The sequence below is a fragment of the Adiantum capillus-veneris genome, chromosome 9 (genome assembly GCF_014529385.1).
Source record: "Adiantum capillus-veneris isolate H3 chromosome 9, ASM1452938v2, whole genome shotgun sequence".
NCBI lineage: Eukaryota > Viridiplantae > Streptophyta > Polypodiopsida > Polypodiales > Pteridaceae > Adiantum > Adiantum capillus-veneris.
Genome location: NC_140939.1, coordinates 11,718,249 through 11,739,526, shown reverse-complemented (window position 1 = coordinate 11,739,526; position 21,278 = coordinate 11,718,249). Strand labels below are relative to the sequence as shown.

General features: G+C 42.2%; 1 protein-coding gene across 1 annotated transcript; it reads right to left on the bottom strand.

The window, feature by feature from the left end:
- Positions 1–790: 790 nt before the first annotated feature.
- LOC147450136 (uncharacterized) lies at positions 791–3,946 on the bottom strand. The gene is made up of 5 exons (XM_086519452.1): positions 2,976–3,946; positions 1,775–2,571; positions 1,625–1,680; positions 1,202–1,390; positions 791–1,116 (listed from the first exon to the last, which is right to left on the bottom strand). Exons 2-5 carry the CDS (start codon positions 2,522–2,524, stop codon positions 1,053–1,055), a joined length of 1,059 nt encoding a protein of 352 aa, XP_086375578.1. The 5' UTR covers positions 2,525–2,571; positions 2,976–3,946; the 3' UTR covers positions 791–1,052.
- Positions 3,947–21,278: the final 17,332 nt, after the last annotated feature.

Sequence of the window (21,278 nt, the reverse complement as noted above, 5' to 3'; positions counted from 1 at the left end):
GTTTTGACCACAGGATTGTGTGAACTTTGTACACCAGGGCTGTAGTTATACTTAGCTTAAACTGTGTCAGTGCCTCTGTAGTCAAGTATGTATACAATGTCTGCTACTGCTTTCTTCCGACAAGCTGCTCATTGGTGGCTGTCTTGATATTTACAATTCTAATAATTAAGGGTAAGTTTTTAAGGTTGATCTAAATAGACCAATCTTCGGTACTATTTTTGAATGCAAGTTAGTACGCCATTTTCCCTTAGTATTTGCACGTCATTTCTCTTGATTGTATTATATCAACTGTTCTTGAGTTTGAAAATTGTTGAGAAACTCTTCGTTCCTCCATGTACAGGCAAGTTAATGGAACATTAATTTTAACATAACAATTGCGGTTCAAAGCGAATATACTGACAAGTTTGCACACTGGACTCTTAACAGCAACTAAACAGCAACTAAATTAGCTACAGACAAACTATGGAAAGCATACCACTTCAAGAAAGCCTTGTACCATTGCTCACAATTGGTCTGTATCCAAGATGCACAAATAAGACGCAACAGAGTTTCTACTCACTGAACTTGATTGGACAGCTTGCAACAGACCCGTTAACTTCGAAAAGGGTTTAAACATTACCATCTTCTGCGAAATTTGACACAAGCACGAGTGCCTTGACACTTCAAAAACAGATACATAATTGTTTAGATGCTAATGAACACTTAAGCAATGCTTCCTTGAGCACTGTCCCAGGTGTTGACAAAATTACTCGTTTCTTTGGAGGCTGATATGAACGTCTACGCAGAAAAATTTAAGAAAAGACTGTGTCTCAGAGTTATTATAAACATAAGTTCGCCATACAATCTACAGCAATGGTGCAAGCAGTCTTTTGCACACATCCATTGTATCATGGCTGTCTACACTTCCTTGCTGTATAAATCTTCCTATCTTTATGACTTTACAAAGTTAAATAGCGTTGGGCTTTTTGGAAGCCTCCATTTACAGGAATATTCAAGTCAGTAGTGATAAAGAGCTTACAGGGAATTTCAGCAATGGTCAGTACCATCACAAACTACAATGCAACCCAGTCATAGCGCCCGGGAAGGGGCCTGTCGCTCTGGGGATCGAAGTTGTACCTGCAAAAGTAATACCATGTAAAATCTGACAGTGAGGACAATGGCAACTTTCATGTAACCACTTCAATTTAAGGTTAACATTTACCGATCTATGAAACGTCTCTGCTCTTGTTGTTCAGCCTGCAAGAAGAAATCCTCTATCTCCATATTGAAGGGTGATTGTGTGGCGGTTGGTGGTGTTTGTTGATGCTCAGGTAAAAGCGTTGTATCTGCATCAAATGGAACTGTGTTCCTGTCTCTTTCGTGGCTTCTTGGCGACCCTTCGCGAGCAAGTCTGCAGAGTATATTCAACAAAGGCCAGGCAAAGTGAGCACACCATGGTTGATAAAATCAGAAGTCCAGCTGGCAACATGAAATCCAGACAACTAAACAACCTCAATTCTGCTTCCAAATACTTTATAAACCTACAAATTCAAGATGCCAAAAAGTATTCGCCACATCTTTAAACTTTGAAAGACGGCACTGCGCTCTTCATTGACAATATGCGCTTCTTAAGGTTATTAATTACCTGTTTCCAGCCGACCAAACCTCTTCCATGGGGTTCTCTCCGTACGAAATTTCAACCTGAAAATGCATGGATAGAAAGAAGTCAAATGTTTTGGCCGAGGTAAGAAGCTGATAACAAGCTGAAGGAATTGTAAAGATCTAGAAGCAATACATCAGAAGCTTTGTCAAGGCCACAGGCTTTGGCACTGCAGGATGCATCTACTTCCACCTCCATGTGCACAAATTTGGAGCACCCACTTGCTTCAGAGAACTGCTTTTCCAGTTTCCTTTGATTTCTTGTTAAAATGCCGTGGGGTGGAAGCTGATGTTTTGATGGTGGCAGCTCACGCGTCATGGAATTGCTACGAGAGTTACTCCGAGAATGAGCCACACCAGGTGGCGCCCGGCCTCTACTTGTCCATTGCTGGAGAGAACTTTGTACAAAACCTTGCAATGAAAGCTCTTCTGCTTCATTGTCTCCATGGCAATGATGATAGAAAGCCTGTTGATTCTCATCAAGTGTTTGATGTCTGGTTTGCCTTCGTCTGTGTTGGGCTCCATCTATGGAAATGGCGAGGCGAGGAGAAGAAGAATCGTCTGCAAGAATGTCTGTCTTGGTCAAGTCTGAAAGTCTTCTGAATTCACCAGCCGAAGAAGACTTTCGTGATGCTGGCAATTTGTTGCTCATGCAGCCCACCACTTTCTCTAATCTTCTACTTCTGAGTTCTAGGTAGGAGATCTGTGCAGGTATGAGGCTCTGGATTGAGGTACTGGTGCTCACTTTAGCATTGCTGCTATGGCTAATGCTCACCTCTTTTTGCATGGCTTGGGTTCTCGCCCGTGTCCTCACTCCTAACGGCCCTTGGGTCATAACCTCCATTGCACCTCTCCCACCCCTTGCTTTTTTCATATACTTGCCCATAGTTGACCCCTCTGGAAAGCCAATACTCAGCTTACACTGAAAGTCGCCTGGGATGGAAAATGCTTTCAACAAAGTTACAAGATGGAAAATGCATTTTGCACAAGGGCCCAAAAGAGTTTCAAATGTGTGAATTGCAACCAACCATAACCCAATTCCACTCTCTAACAAGCTAAATCAAGGGTAACAGCATTGTAGCAAAGGAAAACAGTGAAATTTAAACAGCCACGGTTGGAACTTAAAAACCCTAATGCAAAGAAACGCAAGCTGGGCGAATTAATTCGGTAAAGCCTGCCAAAACTTCACAATGGAGACCCTTGCATTTGAAGGGATGTAAGACGAAGCCTACACAGAATAGGAAGCAAACAACGAACGAAGGAGGACGTAGCTAAACGTAGCCGCATAAAGGAAGCGAGGAGCTAACCAGAAAAGGGAAAACACACAGAAAGACTACCATTTTGGAAGCGCCCAGAGCTCCTTGTTCTGGAATTCGACCATAAAGGCTGCTGCGTAACGAAAAGTCTGTATTTGTAGCTCGCGCTTGATGAGGAAACGCTGAGAAGGCAACAAATCGCAACAATTTCTGCTGTAATTTGAGCCCCGGTTGTCAAAATGAGCTAGCTCTCCTGACTTTCATATGGATTCAACTCTCATTTTCTAAGCGAGTACTGGTAGTCAAGCTGCAATCAAGTTTCTTGCGAGGAAAACACCAAGCGCGAGAACTGGAGAACAAATTCTTTGACGCGATTGCTTCTATTGAAAGAAAGCCACCGTGCGCTCTCTGTGGGAGTGAGCGATTCCAAGCTTTCGGGACAAAGCGGGCCTGCGAAACTTGGTGACCCATCTGCTCAACAGTGGAGAAAGCTGAGCCCAAGGAGGGGCCATAGCTGCGAGGTCCACAACTTCGACGTGGGAGAGAGAGAGAGAGAGAGAGAGAGAGAGAGAGAGAGAGAGAGGTGTGCGTGGCGTGTGCACAGCAGCAGGTAAAGGGGGAGCTATGGCGACGGAAAGCTTTTGCCTTCTTGACGGGGGAAAGACGAAAAGGAGAGAACTCCGTTACATAATGGGCACCTTTGTGTTGAAAAGAAGCCTCGAAATGGGATTTGCACATATGTTAATCCTCCCTTCCCCCTCACTTTCCTTCACCAAACCTTTTGGGAAAGTTTAAAGCTTTTCAAGGGTATCAAAAAATTTGGCTCACCCCCAACAATTTCTTTTTTTTCTATTGTTCCTTCTTGTCCATTACCACCCTAGAGATACCTTACTCCAAAGGCCGCCTCTCTAGTGAAAACTATGGGATCTACATGTATTTTTGAGCCTCACCTCATCCATCATGTCATGCACACACATGCGTTTCCTTGACCCTATGCTACATTTCTTAACACTCTCCTCCTAGCGATAAAAACAAAACCTTTTGCTAAAAGCTTGCTCTCTCTTCCTCTCCCTGTGTGTCACATGGACCCAATCTTTGTATGTTTAGGTGGCAATCTCTCACCCTCTCTCTCTCTCTCTTTATAAAGATTCACTAGTATGGTCGGTCGTCTTCGACGGTCTCTCTCTCTCTCTCTCTCCCCCCCTTCTTTATCGTGTGCAGAGGGGCTTCTTCCACTTGCCTTCATGTCCCAGATTTTGACACGTGTAAAGGGTTTTCCTTTCCGTCATATTATGCTAGTTTAGATATGTGCTCTCTCTCTCTCTCTCTCTCTCTCTCTCTCTCATCGTTGTTGGGGGAAACACCTCTCCCAAACATACACAAATCCCCCCAAGCCAATCTTCAAGTGAAAATTTTGCAAGTTAAACTAAATTTTTTGTATGTATTTACACTATTTTTTTTACAAAATTTAAGCAACATTTTTCAATTTCACTCTCCTCTTAATCGCATGTCTTGAATTTCTAACCAGCTCAACGCTAACTTTTCTCAAACTTTGGATCAAATTGCTCTCTCTCTCTCTCTCTATCTCTCTCTCTCCCCCCCCCCAATTGTAAGGTTACAACATAGACTAGCAGGAATCACAAGAAGGATTATGCACTTCAACAACGTGGGGGTGATTAAGAGCGAGTTCACATGGGCACTTGGCTTGCAACAAGCTCGGTGTAAGTAATGCCGAGTCTTGCAGTATTCGAGGGGGTGAAGTGAAGGTAGTGCACCTTATGAGCCGGTTTGATGTGGAATGATGGCAAGTTTCTATTTCTCTCGCTATATATGACTCGCGCGTAAAGGAACCACTTGCTCTAAGTGGAGGGTTGGGGCTTATGCAATATATGGGACCTATGGCGTATATAAAACTTTATAGGATTATCATATGACCCTTAGGGTCTAGTCATGTTTTGTGTCCTATTCATATCAAACAAGCACATATGTCATACATACATGCATGGGAGATCATCCTCTACGCTAGCATAGTCTGTTGTCGTGTCAAGAAGCACATGCACATATAGCATACATTTATTGAATACGTCTATGACATTGATGATATAGTAGGTATTTTGCTCATGTCATCCCATGGGGGCTTTTTAGAGCCATTGATGATTGGCCCAAGGATAGCCCATGTTTTTGACAGTGACATGTGGCCATGTCATGACATGATTCAACGATCTTTTGGACAATCATAAGAAGTGCGTCACATGGCACACATGGGTACCACATTCATACATTTTGTTCTATTTGGACAAAGTGTTTTCACTTATGCTTTTTGAAAGCGGCATGTCACATGGGCTATGCCTCATCTTAGGCAGTGGTCATGCGAAGCATAGCTATAGTTACTCTATGACATATTATCGCTCTATCAACTTATCATTATGCGGGCATTTATTATTTGTTTGTATATTATAACTATGCAAGTCTTTTTTTTAGCTATGTCGATTTTGCATAATAGCATCAAACGATTAACTAATTGATGCACATAGAACCATATCCTTAACAAGATCTTTAGCTTTGTGTCACATGGGCCATGCAACAACACTTCTTTATTCGTCATCACCAAACCCTACTATGAAGCCTTCTTGGGAAACCATGCTATGCGATGATTCCATTTGAGAACACATGACAAAACATCTCCCTCCCATGGGTGTCAAACATTGGGAAGTTAGCGCTTGGAAGACAGTAATTTCTTCCAAGCAAACATTACGTCACATTGGCCAGACACAAATTTTTTATTTATTCGTCATTACCAAACCCTATTATGAACCCATGTTGACCCTTTCCAGGAAACCATGTTCGACGATGATTCCTTTTGAGAGCAAACAACAAAACATGTCTCGAAGATCGGGATGGTGGTGCTTGGGAGACGATAATTGCTTTGGCATTCTATAATGCGATCGATGTAGCCCACACGAACCTAAACCAAAATAAGGGAAATTCAACTCTTAGACTAGCATTTAGTTTGTGCCAGTGTGAAAGCTTATTCAGAACACAAGTTGGTGTGACGAGGGGGCTACTTATGACTTTTGAAAGGAATAAGTTAGGTTAAAAGTTTAGAATTAGCTTTAGGAAAGGTTGAGCTTTTCTTTAACCAAGCTTAAGGGTGCATTCATAGCTTTATCCAAAACTTTAGTGTAACTGTAATAAATCCTTAATTAACCTTTTTTTTTGGGCAAGTACACCCAAAAGGGTGAGTGGATTGAATTCGCAATATTAAAAAAATTTACAACTACTCATGCTCAAAACGAGCCATGGAAACTAGATAAAACCATAAGAAGTCTGAAGAAGCTTACCAACACACATAATAGTCCATAGCGGGCTTTTTACATAGAAGCTTACCTACACACATAATAGTCCATAGCGGGCTTTTTACTTGGAAGCCCGTATCTGATACAAAGCATAGCCAATGGTATACCAACATATCCCATAGCATGGAAGCCACCACACCAAAACTCCCTCACATAGAGTGTAATGTGCCCTTACCCAAGAACCAAAATGCATAACAAAAAGAGAGAACATGTTGAACCAACACAAAATCCGTAGGACATCAAAGAGCACAAACACGAGGAAGAACCACTTGCCACATAAGGGGGGAATCTAAACTCTATCACCATTCATATAAACTCCTTCGAACGCAAATCACCTGGCAGGAGTCAAACCTGAGCGATCCAAGGACACTAATATAATGCAATCCATAGGCTTTTCTGGCGAGCCAAGCGCCATCTCCAACCAAACCAGGCCTTCAAGGAGGCCATGTCCTTCTCCAACAATGTGCGATGCTCCCAAGAAGGAGCATTTGCCACACACCACCCCCTACTTATTACCACCAAGCGACCACCTTTTATGTAGCCATGGGTTGGTCTTGTCAGACCCGCTAGTAGTGTATTATGTTATTGGACGGGCTTGTCAGTCAGGTAAGAATGGTTAAGAGTGATCGCCAATGAAGGCACACTCTAAAACTGGAACCCTATAATGTTTGGGCAAGATTGGCTATGTGTGGGCGCCCAAATGTGAACGGACAAGCCCATATAAAAGTCAATCTAAACCTAAAATAGGTTATTCTCTCATTTGTGCAATGCAAGAAGAGTGCTCTTGCTCTTATTATCCTAAAAGGTAGGGATCGGGATCATTGCCCAAGCCCAAGCCCAAGCCCAAGCCCAGGCACAGGCCCACGCCTCACTCCCCAGTCTCATGATATACTACTTACACTACTTTATATATAAAGACTAAGATCTCAAGTGAAGGGAGGGCATGTCGGACAAGTTCCTCAAGTCCTCCACCATCCCCTTCACACTCACCCTTTGGACTTACTAATTCTAATCCTCTCCCCACCTAGGAAAAGACTAGTTTTAGTATTTCGAGGGCTGTACGTAACCAAATTGGGGGTTGTAAATCACGACACGTCCTCTAGCCAAGACGCTCGTATTGAGCTATCGCACCCCATATTCTGTGGCTTGGTTAAAAAAAGGGACCAAAAATTACAAAAAATGGGGGTGTAAACACCTAAAAAACTAGGTGAGCGGCCTTCACGGGAGTGTTGAGGTCACATGCACCTATGCTCTGGTCGTGTGCTAGAGGACGAGCACATCGAGAGTGTCTCTGTTTACACGGGCACTCATTATTCCTCCACCTTAGGCTCTAGGCCCTCAGCGAGAACCCAAGGTAGTTCCCCTTAGGACCCACATATTGCGTCTAGTGCTTCTTCCTCTAACTATGATGTCATGGAGGGTTACCTGATGCCGAATCCCGATAGCTCAAGCCAAGACATGCATGCCATGGGCCCACGGTCCGGGCCAAGCGTGCTTAGCCGCTTGAAGGAAACCTTTAGTAGAGCCACTCGCTCCGAACATGTAGCTAATGATGTAAATGAGGGGGGTGGGGAAGTAAATTCACCATTCATGACCAACATAGATCCCATGCTCTTGGAGAGTGTGCACGTGAATACTCCATTCACTACACCCCCCTGACTCTTCAGAGAAATTCCCCTCCGAGGTTATATTACCTGATAGTAGAAGCCTTGCTAAAGTACAAGAAGTTGAGCGGTATATCATTGCGGCTAGGGAAAAGGAAATCGAGAGCTTACGCAAGGCGGAGCAACAAAGAGAGTTAAAAGCAAAAGCCCCTATGTCAATATCATTGCTAGGAGAGCAATCGAGTGCTCCTGAATTAGTGATCACTAAGGGTCAACCCAATAGAGAGCCACATTGCATCTAGTTCAAAGGACACCCCTAGCACCTCAATCCTAGATGGAGTGTTCCTAAATGAGAACTGGGAGTATGAACTACAAACAAAAACTCTAACCATCCTATACACAGGTCACACGTGTCACGTGGGTTGGTTGGATGTCCTACAATCCACAACGGGTGCTACTAGTTTGGACGATCAACAACAAAGAGTTTGTGAGGTCATCCATAGGGTTATTGAGCTAGAGAGACAGAACAAGGGGATCCACATGCCTTCAACGGGTCTCATGAGATTCTCGGATACAGGGAAGGCTAAACAACCAACCTTATCGCAAATGGAGACTCCCTCGGTAAGTCCGATGGATCCTCCATATGTTGTTTCGCCACGGCTACCATGCCTACCCCAATGATGGGCATGCCAAGAAACACGCCATGGACCTCATTTGTTAGTAAAGCACCGCTACATAGTAGCTCAATGCCGACAACAGTCCCTACATGTGTGTATCAATCGTATGCACCTATGGGTCCTCATGCTCATGTACCTCCTACCCTCCAATTTTTTCAACAACTTATGCTCCAAAACCACAACATCCAAGCTCTTATTTCCATGGGACCATACCGGCTAGCATTAGCATGTCACATCCGACGCTTGCTATGCCTAGGGCCACACATATGAACTTTGGGCCACCACATGGCACAATACCATACCAAACAGAGAACCCAAGGGCTTCCTATGCGCCAAGCCCAATGCCAATACCTACTCCACATGTAGTCTCTGGAGCGCCTTCACCCACGGTGCCTGCTCACTTAGGTGACCTGGCAACATTTGCTCAAGCTCGATTGATCTATTGATGAGTATATACGTAACACGCCTGTTAGAGAACCTAGAAGTAAGGCAGTACAAATAGCCAAACTCACACAAAAATTTAGTGGATACGGGGATGTGAGAAAGCATATCGAAGTGTTTGAACAACTATACGATTCTCTAGGAGAACACAATGACCTGCATAAGAATAATGCTTTAAGCCTAACCTTAAGTGGAAAGGCAAGGAATTGGTATAGAACCCTAAGGGTGGAAGAAAAAACGATTTACCCTACTCTTAGGAGACTGTTCTTGAAAGAATACATACGAGAGGGAGTGCTTTGGGGTGTAGCCTCTCAGCTCCAGAAAGCCCAACGAGAGGAAGGAGAGTCGGTTAGAGATTTTATTAGTCGCTTAAAGCACTTGAATTCTCGTTGTAATCCAAATGAGCGCTTCAATAATAATCAATTGCTTGATAGATTCATTAGGGGATTACCACATAAGGATATCTACAATGGCCTAGTCATTAGAGGTATCACCACTTGGGAAGCAGTCACCACCAATGCGATCCAGTTGGAGGATAATTTAATGATTCAAGGAGAAAGAGTGTCTGTTGAGCCTAAATCTACTAGCTCGCAAGTATCGGGGCATCAACCCAATGACCCTAAAGCCTATTGCTAAGGAGCCAAAGATATATGAGATGACTTTAGCAGATCTCACCAAGGCCATTCAAGAGAGTCTTAGAGACAATCGTGCTCCGCAAAACAATCATATGTATCCAAGAAGGGAACAACAATGGTGCTCAGTATGCTATGGTGCACATAGTACCAGTGAATGCCCTACTTTTAGAGTAAAATTCAATGGGAATTGCAATGCCTGTGGGAGGTATGGTCATCAAGCTAAGGATTTCATAGTATTTGAGCGTGCGATGGCCAATAGACCAACCTTAGCATGGACAGATACACCTCGAGTGCCTGCATTGATGTCGGCTCCACCTCTTGAAAAAACGTCACAACACATGGTCCCTAGGGCCCAAAATGTTGTTCAAACAACACCCTCACACCTCCAGTGCTAGGACCGCAACCACCCCATTCGAGAATCACTTCTGTGAATCAAGTGGGTTGTGAGTCATCTATTTGCTTGTTTGGAAGGCTGTGAGGAAGATATAGACCCTAATATTGCCTATGGGATGGATGCGCTTGAAGAAAGTCCACAATACTACATGGAGGACTATTGGGGACAAGTCAAAACTGTCTATCAAGTAGCTGCTCTTGCTGCAATAGGTCAAAATATCAATTACACTGCTAAGAGACCACCTCTTCAATGCTATGAGTGTGGAGGTTCACATCATATGGCTGAGTGTCCTATTAGGCTACAAAAGAACGCCACACTAATGCAAACCAATCAAACGAGCACGTCTAGAATGTCAATACTCATGTGTAATCAATGTGGCATAGATCAGTTGATTGCCCAATGTCTGAATAATCCAAATGCACCAAAGATCATGCCATTAAACTTGATTGAGGTTATCGAGGAGCCATCACAAAGTACGCCTGTGCTACCAGTAAACATACTCGCACGATCGATGCTCCAAAAACAAAATTTTATTCTTGAGGAAAGAGACACGACATCAATCGCCCAATCTCAGAAGAAGAAGAAAACACGAAGGAAGAGATTGTAAAAAGCAGCGAAGTCAGACCCCAATTCAAAGACCAACATAGGGACTGGTGACGAGTTCGTATATATGAATGACACTGAAGAGGATTTTGATTCAGGTGAAACCGTGGAGACCAAAACAACCACTAAGAAAGAAACCAGCAAGGAAGATTGTCATGAGCCACAATGGCCAGGATCCAAGAAGAAGATAGGAACTTATCCAAACCCTACAGAGGAGATAGAGCGGGTCAAGCAATTAAGGAGTTTGGTAGAAGATACCCAAAGGGATCTAGAGCCATCACCTATGCAGATCTAGATTACAGACAGAGTGTTCCCTACGCAACAACAACCTCAGAAAGTCCATAGACCCCTAACCCTACCTAGTGTCATCGAAGAAGGAAAGTGGGTGTACTCACTTCTTGTTGGAAAGAATGTTTACAGAGGAACTACCTGACCCTATCGAAGAAATGGAGATCCCATCTTCCCCACGTCAAGGGACTGAAGCCCAAAAGGTGCCGTTAAATATTTCCAAATTGATGGATTTCATGGCTTCAGAGGTTAGAACCACCATCATGTCCAAACTATATGGAGACCCTGAGCTATTCTTAGCTCTTTGAGCTTTCCTCAACGGAGAACTAAAGGTAGTGGGCTACCACAATTTGCACATATGGATGGAGTTAGAGAGATGCCAATAGAGGAGGAACACTTAGATCCACAACCGAACCTAGATGAGAACCCTATTGTAGAAATACTTGTTAACAAGTTGGGACAATACTTTGAGGGAGATGAATCCAATGCAACCATACCAATCACTACCAAGGGATTAATTGCGAAGGGAATCCTTGATGGTGGCGCTAGGGTTAGCATTGTGACTAAAAATTGCTAGGAAACTATGGGAAGACCTCATCTTGGAACCACAACCATAGTAGTAAAGATGGCCAATGGGTCTATTGTTAAACCTATTGGGATGCTAGAAGATATGAAGATCAAGGTCTTTGAACATAAAATAAGAATTACCTTCATTCTTATGGATTTCCCCAAGCACAGTGTGGCATCTGAGATGATATTAGGACGTCCTTTCATGAGGGAAGCAAAAATGGTGCATGACTAGTCTAAAAACCATGTCTACTTGTAGTTCCAAGATTCTGTCATTCGAGTGGATCTTGTAATTGGTCTAGCACATCCTCTAGGAAACAGGTTTAGATCTGACACCACAGTTCACTCGGCCCTATTGCACTATTGTTACATATGTAAAGCGGACACTGATTTCGGGGAAGATTCTCCTTATATGGATGTACTACCTGGGATGACTGAGTTGGACAATGTGGATTGGGTCCACCTAAAAGCAACCATAGACACTTGGGGAAACAGGGGGACGACCTGGGTAACACATGAGGGGGATGAAATGCCACCACTCGTACCCTTAAATATGCTAGAGGCAATGCATATAGCTTCTGATGACCCACAAGATGAAGGTCTAACTGGCATTGCTAACTGGCATTGGAACCAGTAGCGTCTCACAAGACTATAGCCCACACGATTTGGGGTCAGAATCATCAATTGAAATTGACTCTGAGGACGAAGAATCTGAGTTAAATCTTAGTGCAAATGTGGGGACAACCATTCCGGGCGTAGTGGTACCCTAGATAACAATCTATCCAAGGGAGCAGAAGACACAAGTAGCGATTCATATAGTGACTCTTCACTAGAGATTGTTCGTAATCGAAAATTAGACAAGAAGAGTAAGAGATATAAGAGGCGATGATATCGAGCAAATGTGCATGCTAGATAAAGGAAAAGAAATCTACCGTGGAATGGCTTAATTATATAAGGCCATGTGATGCTCATCAGAAGTTGGTAGATAACTTGCGTTACATGGTGTAGTCCACAACCCATTGACATTGCACAACTAGAGGCTACAGAGAAGCCAAAGTTGAGCCGTACCGTAAGGAGATGACAAAGTTAAGGATTAGCTCAACAACAAAAGGAATCAAAAGTGAAATCACAATCCACAGAACAATAGAACCCCACAAACTTACACCCTGAACCTGAACATTTCAAATCCTACACCATAGGGGAACGTAAAGGTGTGTATACAAAGGCTCAAAGGAAACCTATCGATGGAAGCAATGAGTTTATGACGGTCCATCAATATTTAAGGAAATAGAGTTAGAAGACCCATGAGAAGAGTCCAAACTTGTTTTCATTGCCCAAGATCTGACAGAGACTGAGGAGTGTGTACTTAAAGAAATTCTCAAGGAATTCAGGGATATATTTGCTTTGACATATCATGATATGAAATGTGTTCCACATTCCATGGTGCAACACACAATCCCCATGAATAGCATGGCTAAACCAGTCCAACAACAACCCTACCCCACAAATCCTAGGTATGCGAAGAAGAGATTGAAAAGCTTGTAAAATGCGGATTCATATACCCTATCGAGCACTCAGAATGGGTGTCTCCAATAGTGATTGTACCAAAAATGAATGGGAAACTCATAGTGTGTGTGGATCTCAAGAAGGTCAATGCCGCCACTAGGAGGGACCATTACCCCTTGCCATATTTAGAACATGTGCTTGAAAGAGTTGCAGGAAAGGAAGCTTATAGCTTTTTAGATGGGTAATCTAGATACAATCAAATCACAATTGCGCTAGAAGGCCAAGCTAAAACAACCTTTATAACCGAATTTGGAGTGTTCACATTTTGTGTTATGGCTTTCGGCTTAACCAATGCCCTTGCTACCTTTCAAAGATTAATAAACACTGATTTTAGAGAATATTTGAGAAGCTTTCTTAGATGACTTTTGTGTTTATTCCTCTTGGAAATAACATCTATCATGCTTACAAAAAGTGTTTGAGAAGTGCAGATTGTATCGCATCTCCTTAAACCCTTTCAAATGCCACTTTTGGGTTAAACATGGAGTCATTAGTGTCCAAAAATGGAATTTTGACAGATGAAAGCAAAATTAAAGCCATTGCTGAATTTCCACTACCTACAAACTATAAAGGAGTTCAAAGATTCATGGGCCATGTTGGTTATTATTGACGGTTTATTTTAAACTTTGCCGAGATAGCTCGTCCTTTGTATAAACTTCTTACTGAGTTTCACTGGACCGCGGAGTGTGACCATGCTTATGAAAGACCTTGATTAGTGCTCCTATTCAATGAGTGCCCGATTGGAATGTAATTTTCCATGTGCATATTGATGCATCGAACTTTGCTATTGGGTGTGTTCTAGCTCAATCAGGAGAACATAAATTGGACTACCCCATTAGCTTTGCAAGTCGTCAATTGAATGATGCCGAGAGAAACTACACCACTACGGAGCGAGAAGGTTTAGCTATAATTTACGCAGTGAAGAAATTTGCAACAAGTTTTTTTCTATGTGGATCATCAAGCCTTGTTGTATCTAGTAAATAAACCTTGTTCCACGAGAAGAATTACACGATGGTTGTTAATTCTCCTTGAGTTTGATTTTACTATTGTTGTGAGACCTGGTAAAAGACATGTCATGGCGGATCATTTGTCTCGCATACCTAATGGTGAAGCCTCTATTGGAGTTGATGATGAATTGCCCGATACTTCCTTATTTCTAGTCGAGACCATGACTGAATGGAGTGAGAAGATTGTGAACTTTCTAGTTAATGGTTTTCCACCCAAAGAGCTTCGTAAGGACATAGCTCAAAAACTGTTAAAAGAATGTGAACCTTATTCTCTCATTGCAAGAACTCTCTACAGGCTAGGGAAGGATGATATTCTTAGACGTTGTGCCCTTGAGGATGAGTATTTATACATACATCAAGAATCCCACATGGATATAGATGGAGGACATTTCTCAAGGGAACTAATAGCTAGAAAGGTGTTGCGATCAGGCTATTGGTGGCCTACCTTATTCAAAGATGCATCAATTTTTGCAAAAGGATGTGATGAATGCCAACGTTACAAGATCACACAACGAAAGGATAAGATGTCCTTACATCCTGTTAAAGTGACTCAACCATTTGAAAAATGGGGGTTGGACTTTGTAGGCCCAATTAGTCAGGAAGCTCGTAGCACTCAATCTCGATATATTATCATTGCCACTGACTATGTGACAAAGTGGACGGAAGCCAGGGCGACACGTAAGACTGATGCAAGGTCAACTACCAAGTTTCTCTTTGAGAACATTATTACAAGATTTGGTTGTCCCTTTGATATTGTGAGTGACAATGGCACTCATTTTATAAATGGAGTGATAAAAGAACTCACTATCAACTTCATGATAGCTCACCATAAGTCCACACCTTATTATCCACAAGCAAATGGCCAAGCTGAGAGAACCAACAAGACCTTAATCTCTATTTTGACCAAAACGGTGGAAGCTCATCGCATAGATTGGGATTTGAAGTTGACTTCAGCCCTATGGGCTTATCATACTTCTTACAAAGTGGCTATTAATTGTACACCATTCAAAATGGTATATGGCCAAGAAGCAGTTATGCCATGGGAGTTTGTAATTCCTAGTCTGTGTGTAGCTTCACAAGAAGGTTGGGATGGTAACCCTTTAGTTGAACGCTTATATATCCTTGAAAGGTTAGATGAAGAAAGGTTGTGCAAAACGCACTTGTGGATAAGGATAGGAGGAAGAAATAGTTTGACCGTCATCTAAAGAACAAGGATATCAATGTTGGTGATAAAGTCCTTATGTATGGAGTACGTAATGAAAAATAAAAGTTGAAATATGCGGGAAAAGGACCATATAGAGTATGTGAAATCACCCCACAAGGGACCATTCGTGTAGAGACTCTTGATGGAGTTGAAACCATTGGATTCCTCAATGGGAGCAAATTTAAAAGATACTATGATCCTTTAAGCCAAGAGGAACTACATGCCATCCATAAAAGAAAGGCAACCAAGGCATAAACAAAATTGAAGAAGATACAAGCTCAAGCTGAGGCTAAGGAGCGACAACAATGCATAAGACGTCAATGAGAGGCTAACATTGGAGTTACACATGCATTCCACGTTGAAACTGACAAGGATTGGTTGGACTCTGACACACCTCTATGATACCCTATTGAGCTAAACAACGCCTATGGAAAAGTAGTATATAACGCCTTATTGGACACGGGTGCCAAGTATAATCTGCTATCATATGGGGTGTGGTGTCAGTTAGGAAATCCATCTCTATTTGAGAGTATTATCCAAGTCAAGGGTGTCAACAAAAAAAAACCACAATTTTTGGTATCTGGCACACTTCTGCATTGTCAGTTATGACATTGGGGTTGTAGCTCAAGACCTTTTGGTCATGCCTGCTGGAACTATGGAGGGCAACATAAACCTTGGATGTACATGGATGTTGGCAACCAAATGCACTATTGATTGGGGTACTCGTAGTGTCACGACGCGACCATCGACTCTTACCCCTATCATTGAAGCAAAGTCACCTACGTTGCAGACTCTAGCAAAGCTACAGGATAGCCAAGATTCACAAACCAAAGTGGTTAACTCGTCCTTGTCGGATGCACATGAACCTAGCACTTCAACACTTGTAGTTGCAACACGTAGTCATATTGCACGACCTAAGAGTACATATCAATGGGTCCCCAAGGCCTTACTTCAAGATACCTCAATCCTTCCATCCATTTCAATAAAAACTTCTCATGGAAAACCAAGAGTGCGCTCTAGGAGAGTCAAGACCAAATCACGATGGATTCCAAAACGACTATTAGAAGCCCAAGGCTCCTATGATGGAAATGATCAAATTTGGGTACCTAAGCGTAAAATGTGTCTTGCCCTATCACCTACAAAACCATGTGAGTCAATCAGCGTAACTCCAAAGCCAATGGCAGACCGTGGAAAGGGAAAGATTACAGAATTCTACACACCTATTTCAGAGCTAGTTTGGGTTACAAGGCAAAACCAAATTATTCCACCTAGCTCAGGCAGGGGGGAGTGCCATGAAGCTTCTAGCTCCTCATGTAATGCATCCATAGAGGTAAAAGCTTCTCCACAACCTCCATAAACCTCCATGAAGCTACAAAGGAATCCACACCTCCCAGTGTTCAACAATCACCTGATGAACCACTTCAAGTTCAATCCAGGGAGAGTACCTTACCACCCTTGCAACTCGATGAGGCACCTAAGGTAATAGAAAACTAATGGCAAAAATACTCACCTATTACCAACTAGAACAATTGGTTTCAAAGGGTGACGAGCACATTTCAAACAGTATGACCTACCCAAGGAAGGGGGGAGTCCTCACTCACGTCAATATTTTGGATCCCCATCCTCTTAAAATTTTCTTCCCTGACATCTGAACTTTTCAATTGAGGGAATGTATATACATAGCCTTATACTAGTTCTAGCAAACAAAAGAAAAAAAAAAAAAAGTAAAAGAGCAAGAGCGACTAGCAACGACAGAGCACCCTATCAGATCCTACACATAAGTCCAAATTCACCATGTAACATCAAGCAGCACATGAAAACAACTGTTATGTTTTAAAGACCTAACCAAATCTATCTGTATTCTCAAAGATGACTAGTTCACTAGAGGCATTGTTGAAGATGATGAAACAGGAAACAGAAGGAAAACAGCAACTCAGAGTAGGAAGAAGATGGAGAAGGAGAAGACACAGAGCTTGTGTACGAGATCTCTGTAGTCTCTCTCTCTGTATCGGAATAATAATGTATAAACTCAGAGCTACAAAGCTTATATGAAACCCTAAGAGATAAGGTGTCCTTTCACACCGGATGTCCAGGGAGAAAAACCCAGTGGGAGAAAAGTGCCCCTGGTGAAGCGCGTATACACACTAACACTACTACATATCTACAAATCCCCCCTGTAGTGATAGTGTGAATCCGTACAAGGTAGCAGATCATCATGTGTATGAGAGTAAGCCCAAAGCTTTTCGGAAAGCTTCAAACTTTTCTCGTGATAACGCCTTCGTAAATAGATCTGCAATGTTATCCTGTGTAGGACAGTAAGTTAGTGTGATCTCCCCTGCATGTAGCCTTTCCCTGACATAGTGGTAGTGAACCTCTATGTGCTTTGTTCTTGCATGAAATACTGGATTCCTTGCAACTGCCATAGCACTCTGACTGTCAGTGAAAATGGTAGTGGGTGCCTGTTGACACTCACAAAGATCTGCCAATAACCTGCGTATCCATACACAATCAACTGTTGCCGTGAAAGCTGCCCTGTACTCAGCTTCACAAGTTGATGTAGCCACTGTGGGTTGCTTCTTGCTTAGCCAAGATATACATGCATTTCCCAAGAAAAAACAATTGCCACTTGTGGAATGTCGTGTGTCAAAATCACCAGCCCAATCTGAATCGCTGTAATCAAGAAGCTGCATAGAACTGTGCTTTCCATACATATCCCCCCTTGGAAAGAACATGGCAAGATTAGGGGTACCTGAAAGGTAACGAAGTATGCGCTTCACAGCCTGCCAATGATGCATACCTGGGCTGTGCATAAATCTGCTTGCTTGTGAAACCCCAAATTGAATGTCTGGACGAGTGTTGCCTGCCAAATATATCAAGCAACCAACGGCTGCTGCATAAGTATGTACATCAAAAGGTTCTCCAGCATCGTGCATGCTCAACTTTGATCCAGTTTCTACGGGTGTAGAGATTGGCTTACAATTTTGCATACCAAACTTGTCCAAAATTTTATGCAAATATTTTGCCTGCAACATGTATATGCCATCCTCTAATTGCACAAACTGAATACCCAAGTAATAATGTAGCAAACCAAGATCAGACATCTCAAAGGTTTTTCTCAAAGCATTTTTAAACGCTTCAATTTCATCTGCACTATTGCCTGTAAGAAGCATATCATCCACATAAAGTGTTAGCATAATGAGAACTCCATCTCTCTTTTTGACATACAAAGTACTTTCTGTTGGACTATTCTGAAATCCCTTGCCAATCAAATAAGTATGTATCTTCTCATACCATGCTCTTGGAGCCTGTTTGAGACCATACAAAGCTTTACGCAATCTACATACCTTTTGCTCTTGACCTTTTACAAAAAAACCACTTGGTTGAATTACATAAACTTCTTCCTGCAAATCACCATTCAAAAAAGCAGTTTTGATATCCAACTGATGCACTTTCCAACCATGATGAGCAGCAATTGCAACTAGTGATCTAACTGTGGACGCACGAGAAGTAGGAGCAAAGGTTTCATCATAATCTATGCCTTTCTGTTGCGCATAGCCTTTTGCCACAAGCCTTGCTTTGTACCTGTTAACAGTACCATCTTGTTTCCTTTTTACCTTAAAAACCCACTTTGTACCAATAGGCTTTTTACCTGTAGGCAAGTCCACTAGATCCCATGTATGATTCTTATGAATAGAATCAATTTCTTGCTGCATAGCATCTTTCCACTGAACACACTCTAAAGCTTGTTCAAATGAATCAGGCTCATCTGCATCACAAAGAGTACTAAAGCAAGCCAAATCTACTTGCTCTCTGCCAAAAGTAGTACCAACACGTGTTTTTCGTGGCAACGATGCATCCAACTTGCTATCCTGCAAAGTTTTCTGAACCCATTTAGGCAAGGTTCTTTCTTCCCTGAGAACTTCTTGCTCTTCACGCACAATTTCCTCTACATCATGAGGTGTCACATGCTGATCAAAAGATTGATCAAGATTATCAACCTGTTGTGATTCTTGATTCTCCACAAAAGAAGGAAGCAAACCTTCAAATACATCATGTGTCTGCATATGCGGTACATCAAAAGCAACCATAGGTTGAGCAGTAGTTTCTGCAAAAATTACATCACGACTTTCAAAAATCTTGTTTGTAGCAGGATTGTAAAGTCTATAACCTTTACTTCCACTACTGTACCCCACAAATATACATTTGATTGCCTTATCATCAAGCTTTCCACGTAACTGCTGAGGGATGTGAGCATAAGCAAGACAACCAAAAACACGAAGATAACTGACTGAAGGTTTTTTGTCATACCAAGCTTCATATGCAGTAATGGTCTTCAAGGCACGAGTAGGACACCTGTTCAAAACATGTGCTGCACAAGCAACTGCCTCCATCCATAGCTTATGAGGCAAACTCTTAGCCTTGAGCATACATCTAGCTGTCTCCATTAAAGACCTGTTCTTCCTTTCTGCAACACCATTCTGTTGTGGTGTGTATGGCATAGTGCATTGGTGTTTAATGCCTTTCTTTCCCAAAAAATCCTTAAATGCACCTGACATGTATTCACCTCCTCGATCGGTACGAAGAGTCTGTACTTTGCAACCTGTTTCATTTTCAACCATGGCGACATAATGTTGAAAAACTGCAAACACATCTGACTTTGCTTTGAGTGGATACACCCAACAAAACCTGGAAAAGTCATCAATGAAGGTCACAAAATAAAGGCTGTTTCCTATAGATGGCGTCCTCATAGGACCACATACATCACTGTGTACAAGTTGCAACTTTCGTGTCGCTCTAACTGAACCATCCTGCGAAAATGCAAATCTGTGCATCTTTCCAAGAACGCAACCTTCACATACATGTCTTGGTGGCATCTCCAATAAAGACAAATCATGCACCATATTATGACGTTGTAAAGTCATCAAACTGCCATAACCAACATGCCCAAATCTAGCATGCCACAACTCAGCATCCTGCATGGCCTGAGTCTGTGTTTCTGCAATACATACCTGAATCTGCTTTTCATAATGATCTAGCACAAATAGTCCATTTTCCAGCGTACCTGTAGTGATAAGAGAATAACCATTCTCTCGATCTCGTACAACACATCTGTCATCCTCAAAAATGACCCGAAGACCATTTTTTGCAAGAGAGGATACAGACAACAAATTCTTCTTGATCCCTGGAACATATAAGACATCTGGCAAGCATAAATCTGAACCATCTGAAATGGTAATCAAAATCTTACCAACGCCTTTGATTGGATAAGAAGCATTATTTGCACATGTCACCTTCTTTCCTGCTGGAGATGCATCCAATGAACAAAACAGTAATATGCCTGGATGCACCACTATCAAAGTAATATGCCTGGATGCACCACTATCAAAGTACCAAATCATTTGTGTCTTGTCAACACTGTAAGCAGAAAAAGTTGAACATACTACAAAAGCATAAGAATCCTGCACAAAGTTTGCAGACTCTTCTTTAGCTGTAGAAGAATCACCAGAAGCTGAAACAACCAAACTTGACTCTTTCTTCTTTTCTTTAGCAATTCGCTTTTTACACTCACTAATGTAGTGACCAGGTTTCTTGCAGTAGTGACATTTACCTTTCTTCTTGGACTTGTCGGAATCACCTTTAGACTTCTCTGAAGACTGTCCTGCACTAGACTTGGAGTGATGAGCACTCTCTTTACCCCTGTTTTTGTTCTGTACAACAAGAGCATGATCCATACCATCCACCTGTAAAGACTTGTTCTTACGTGATTGATCCTCCTGCAATAGCAAAGCCACTAACTCTTCAAAATAAAGAGGGTCAGGATTAGCTCGCAAAGACAGAGTCAAAGAAGTCTGAAAAGTCAAATAAGATGGTGGTAGTGAATTGAGTGTTTTGAAAACCAAGTCCTTCTCTGGAATCACTTCATCAATGCTAAGCAATTGCTCTTTAAGATCCCTGATTTTTGTAAGATGCTCGACAATATCGTCACTTTCGTCCATCTGTATTTTGTCAAGTTGTTTCTTCAAAAACTCTATTCTGGCAGCATTT

Coding starts and splice junctions, on each gene's coding strand:
- LOC147450136 (XM_086519452.1), bottom strand. CDS start 2,524: ATGGGCAAGTATATGAAAAAAGCAAGGGGTGGGAGAGGTGCAATGGAG. Junction 1,681..1,774: donor GCCTTGACAAAGCTTCTGAT/GTATTGCTTCTA, acceptor ATGCATTTTCAG/GTTGAAATTTCGTACGGAGA. Junction 1,391..1,624: donor GTTTGGTCGGCTGGAAACAG/GTAATTAATAAC, acceptor TATACTCTGCAG/ACTTGCTCGCGAAGGGTCGC.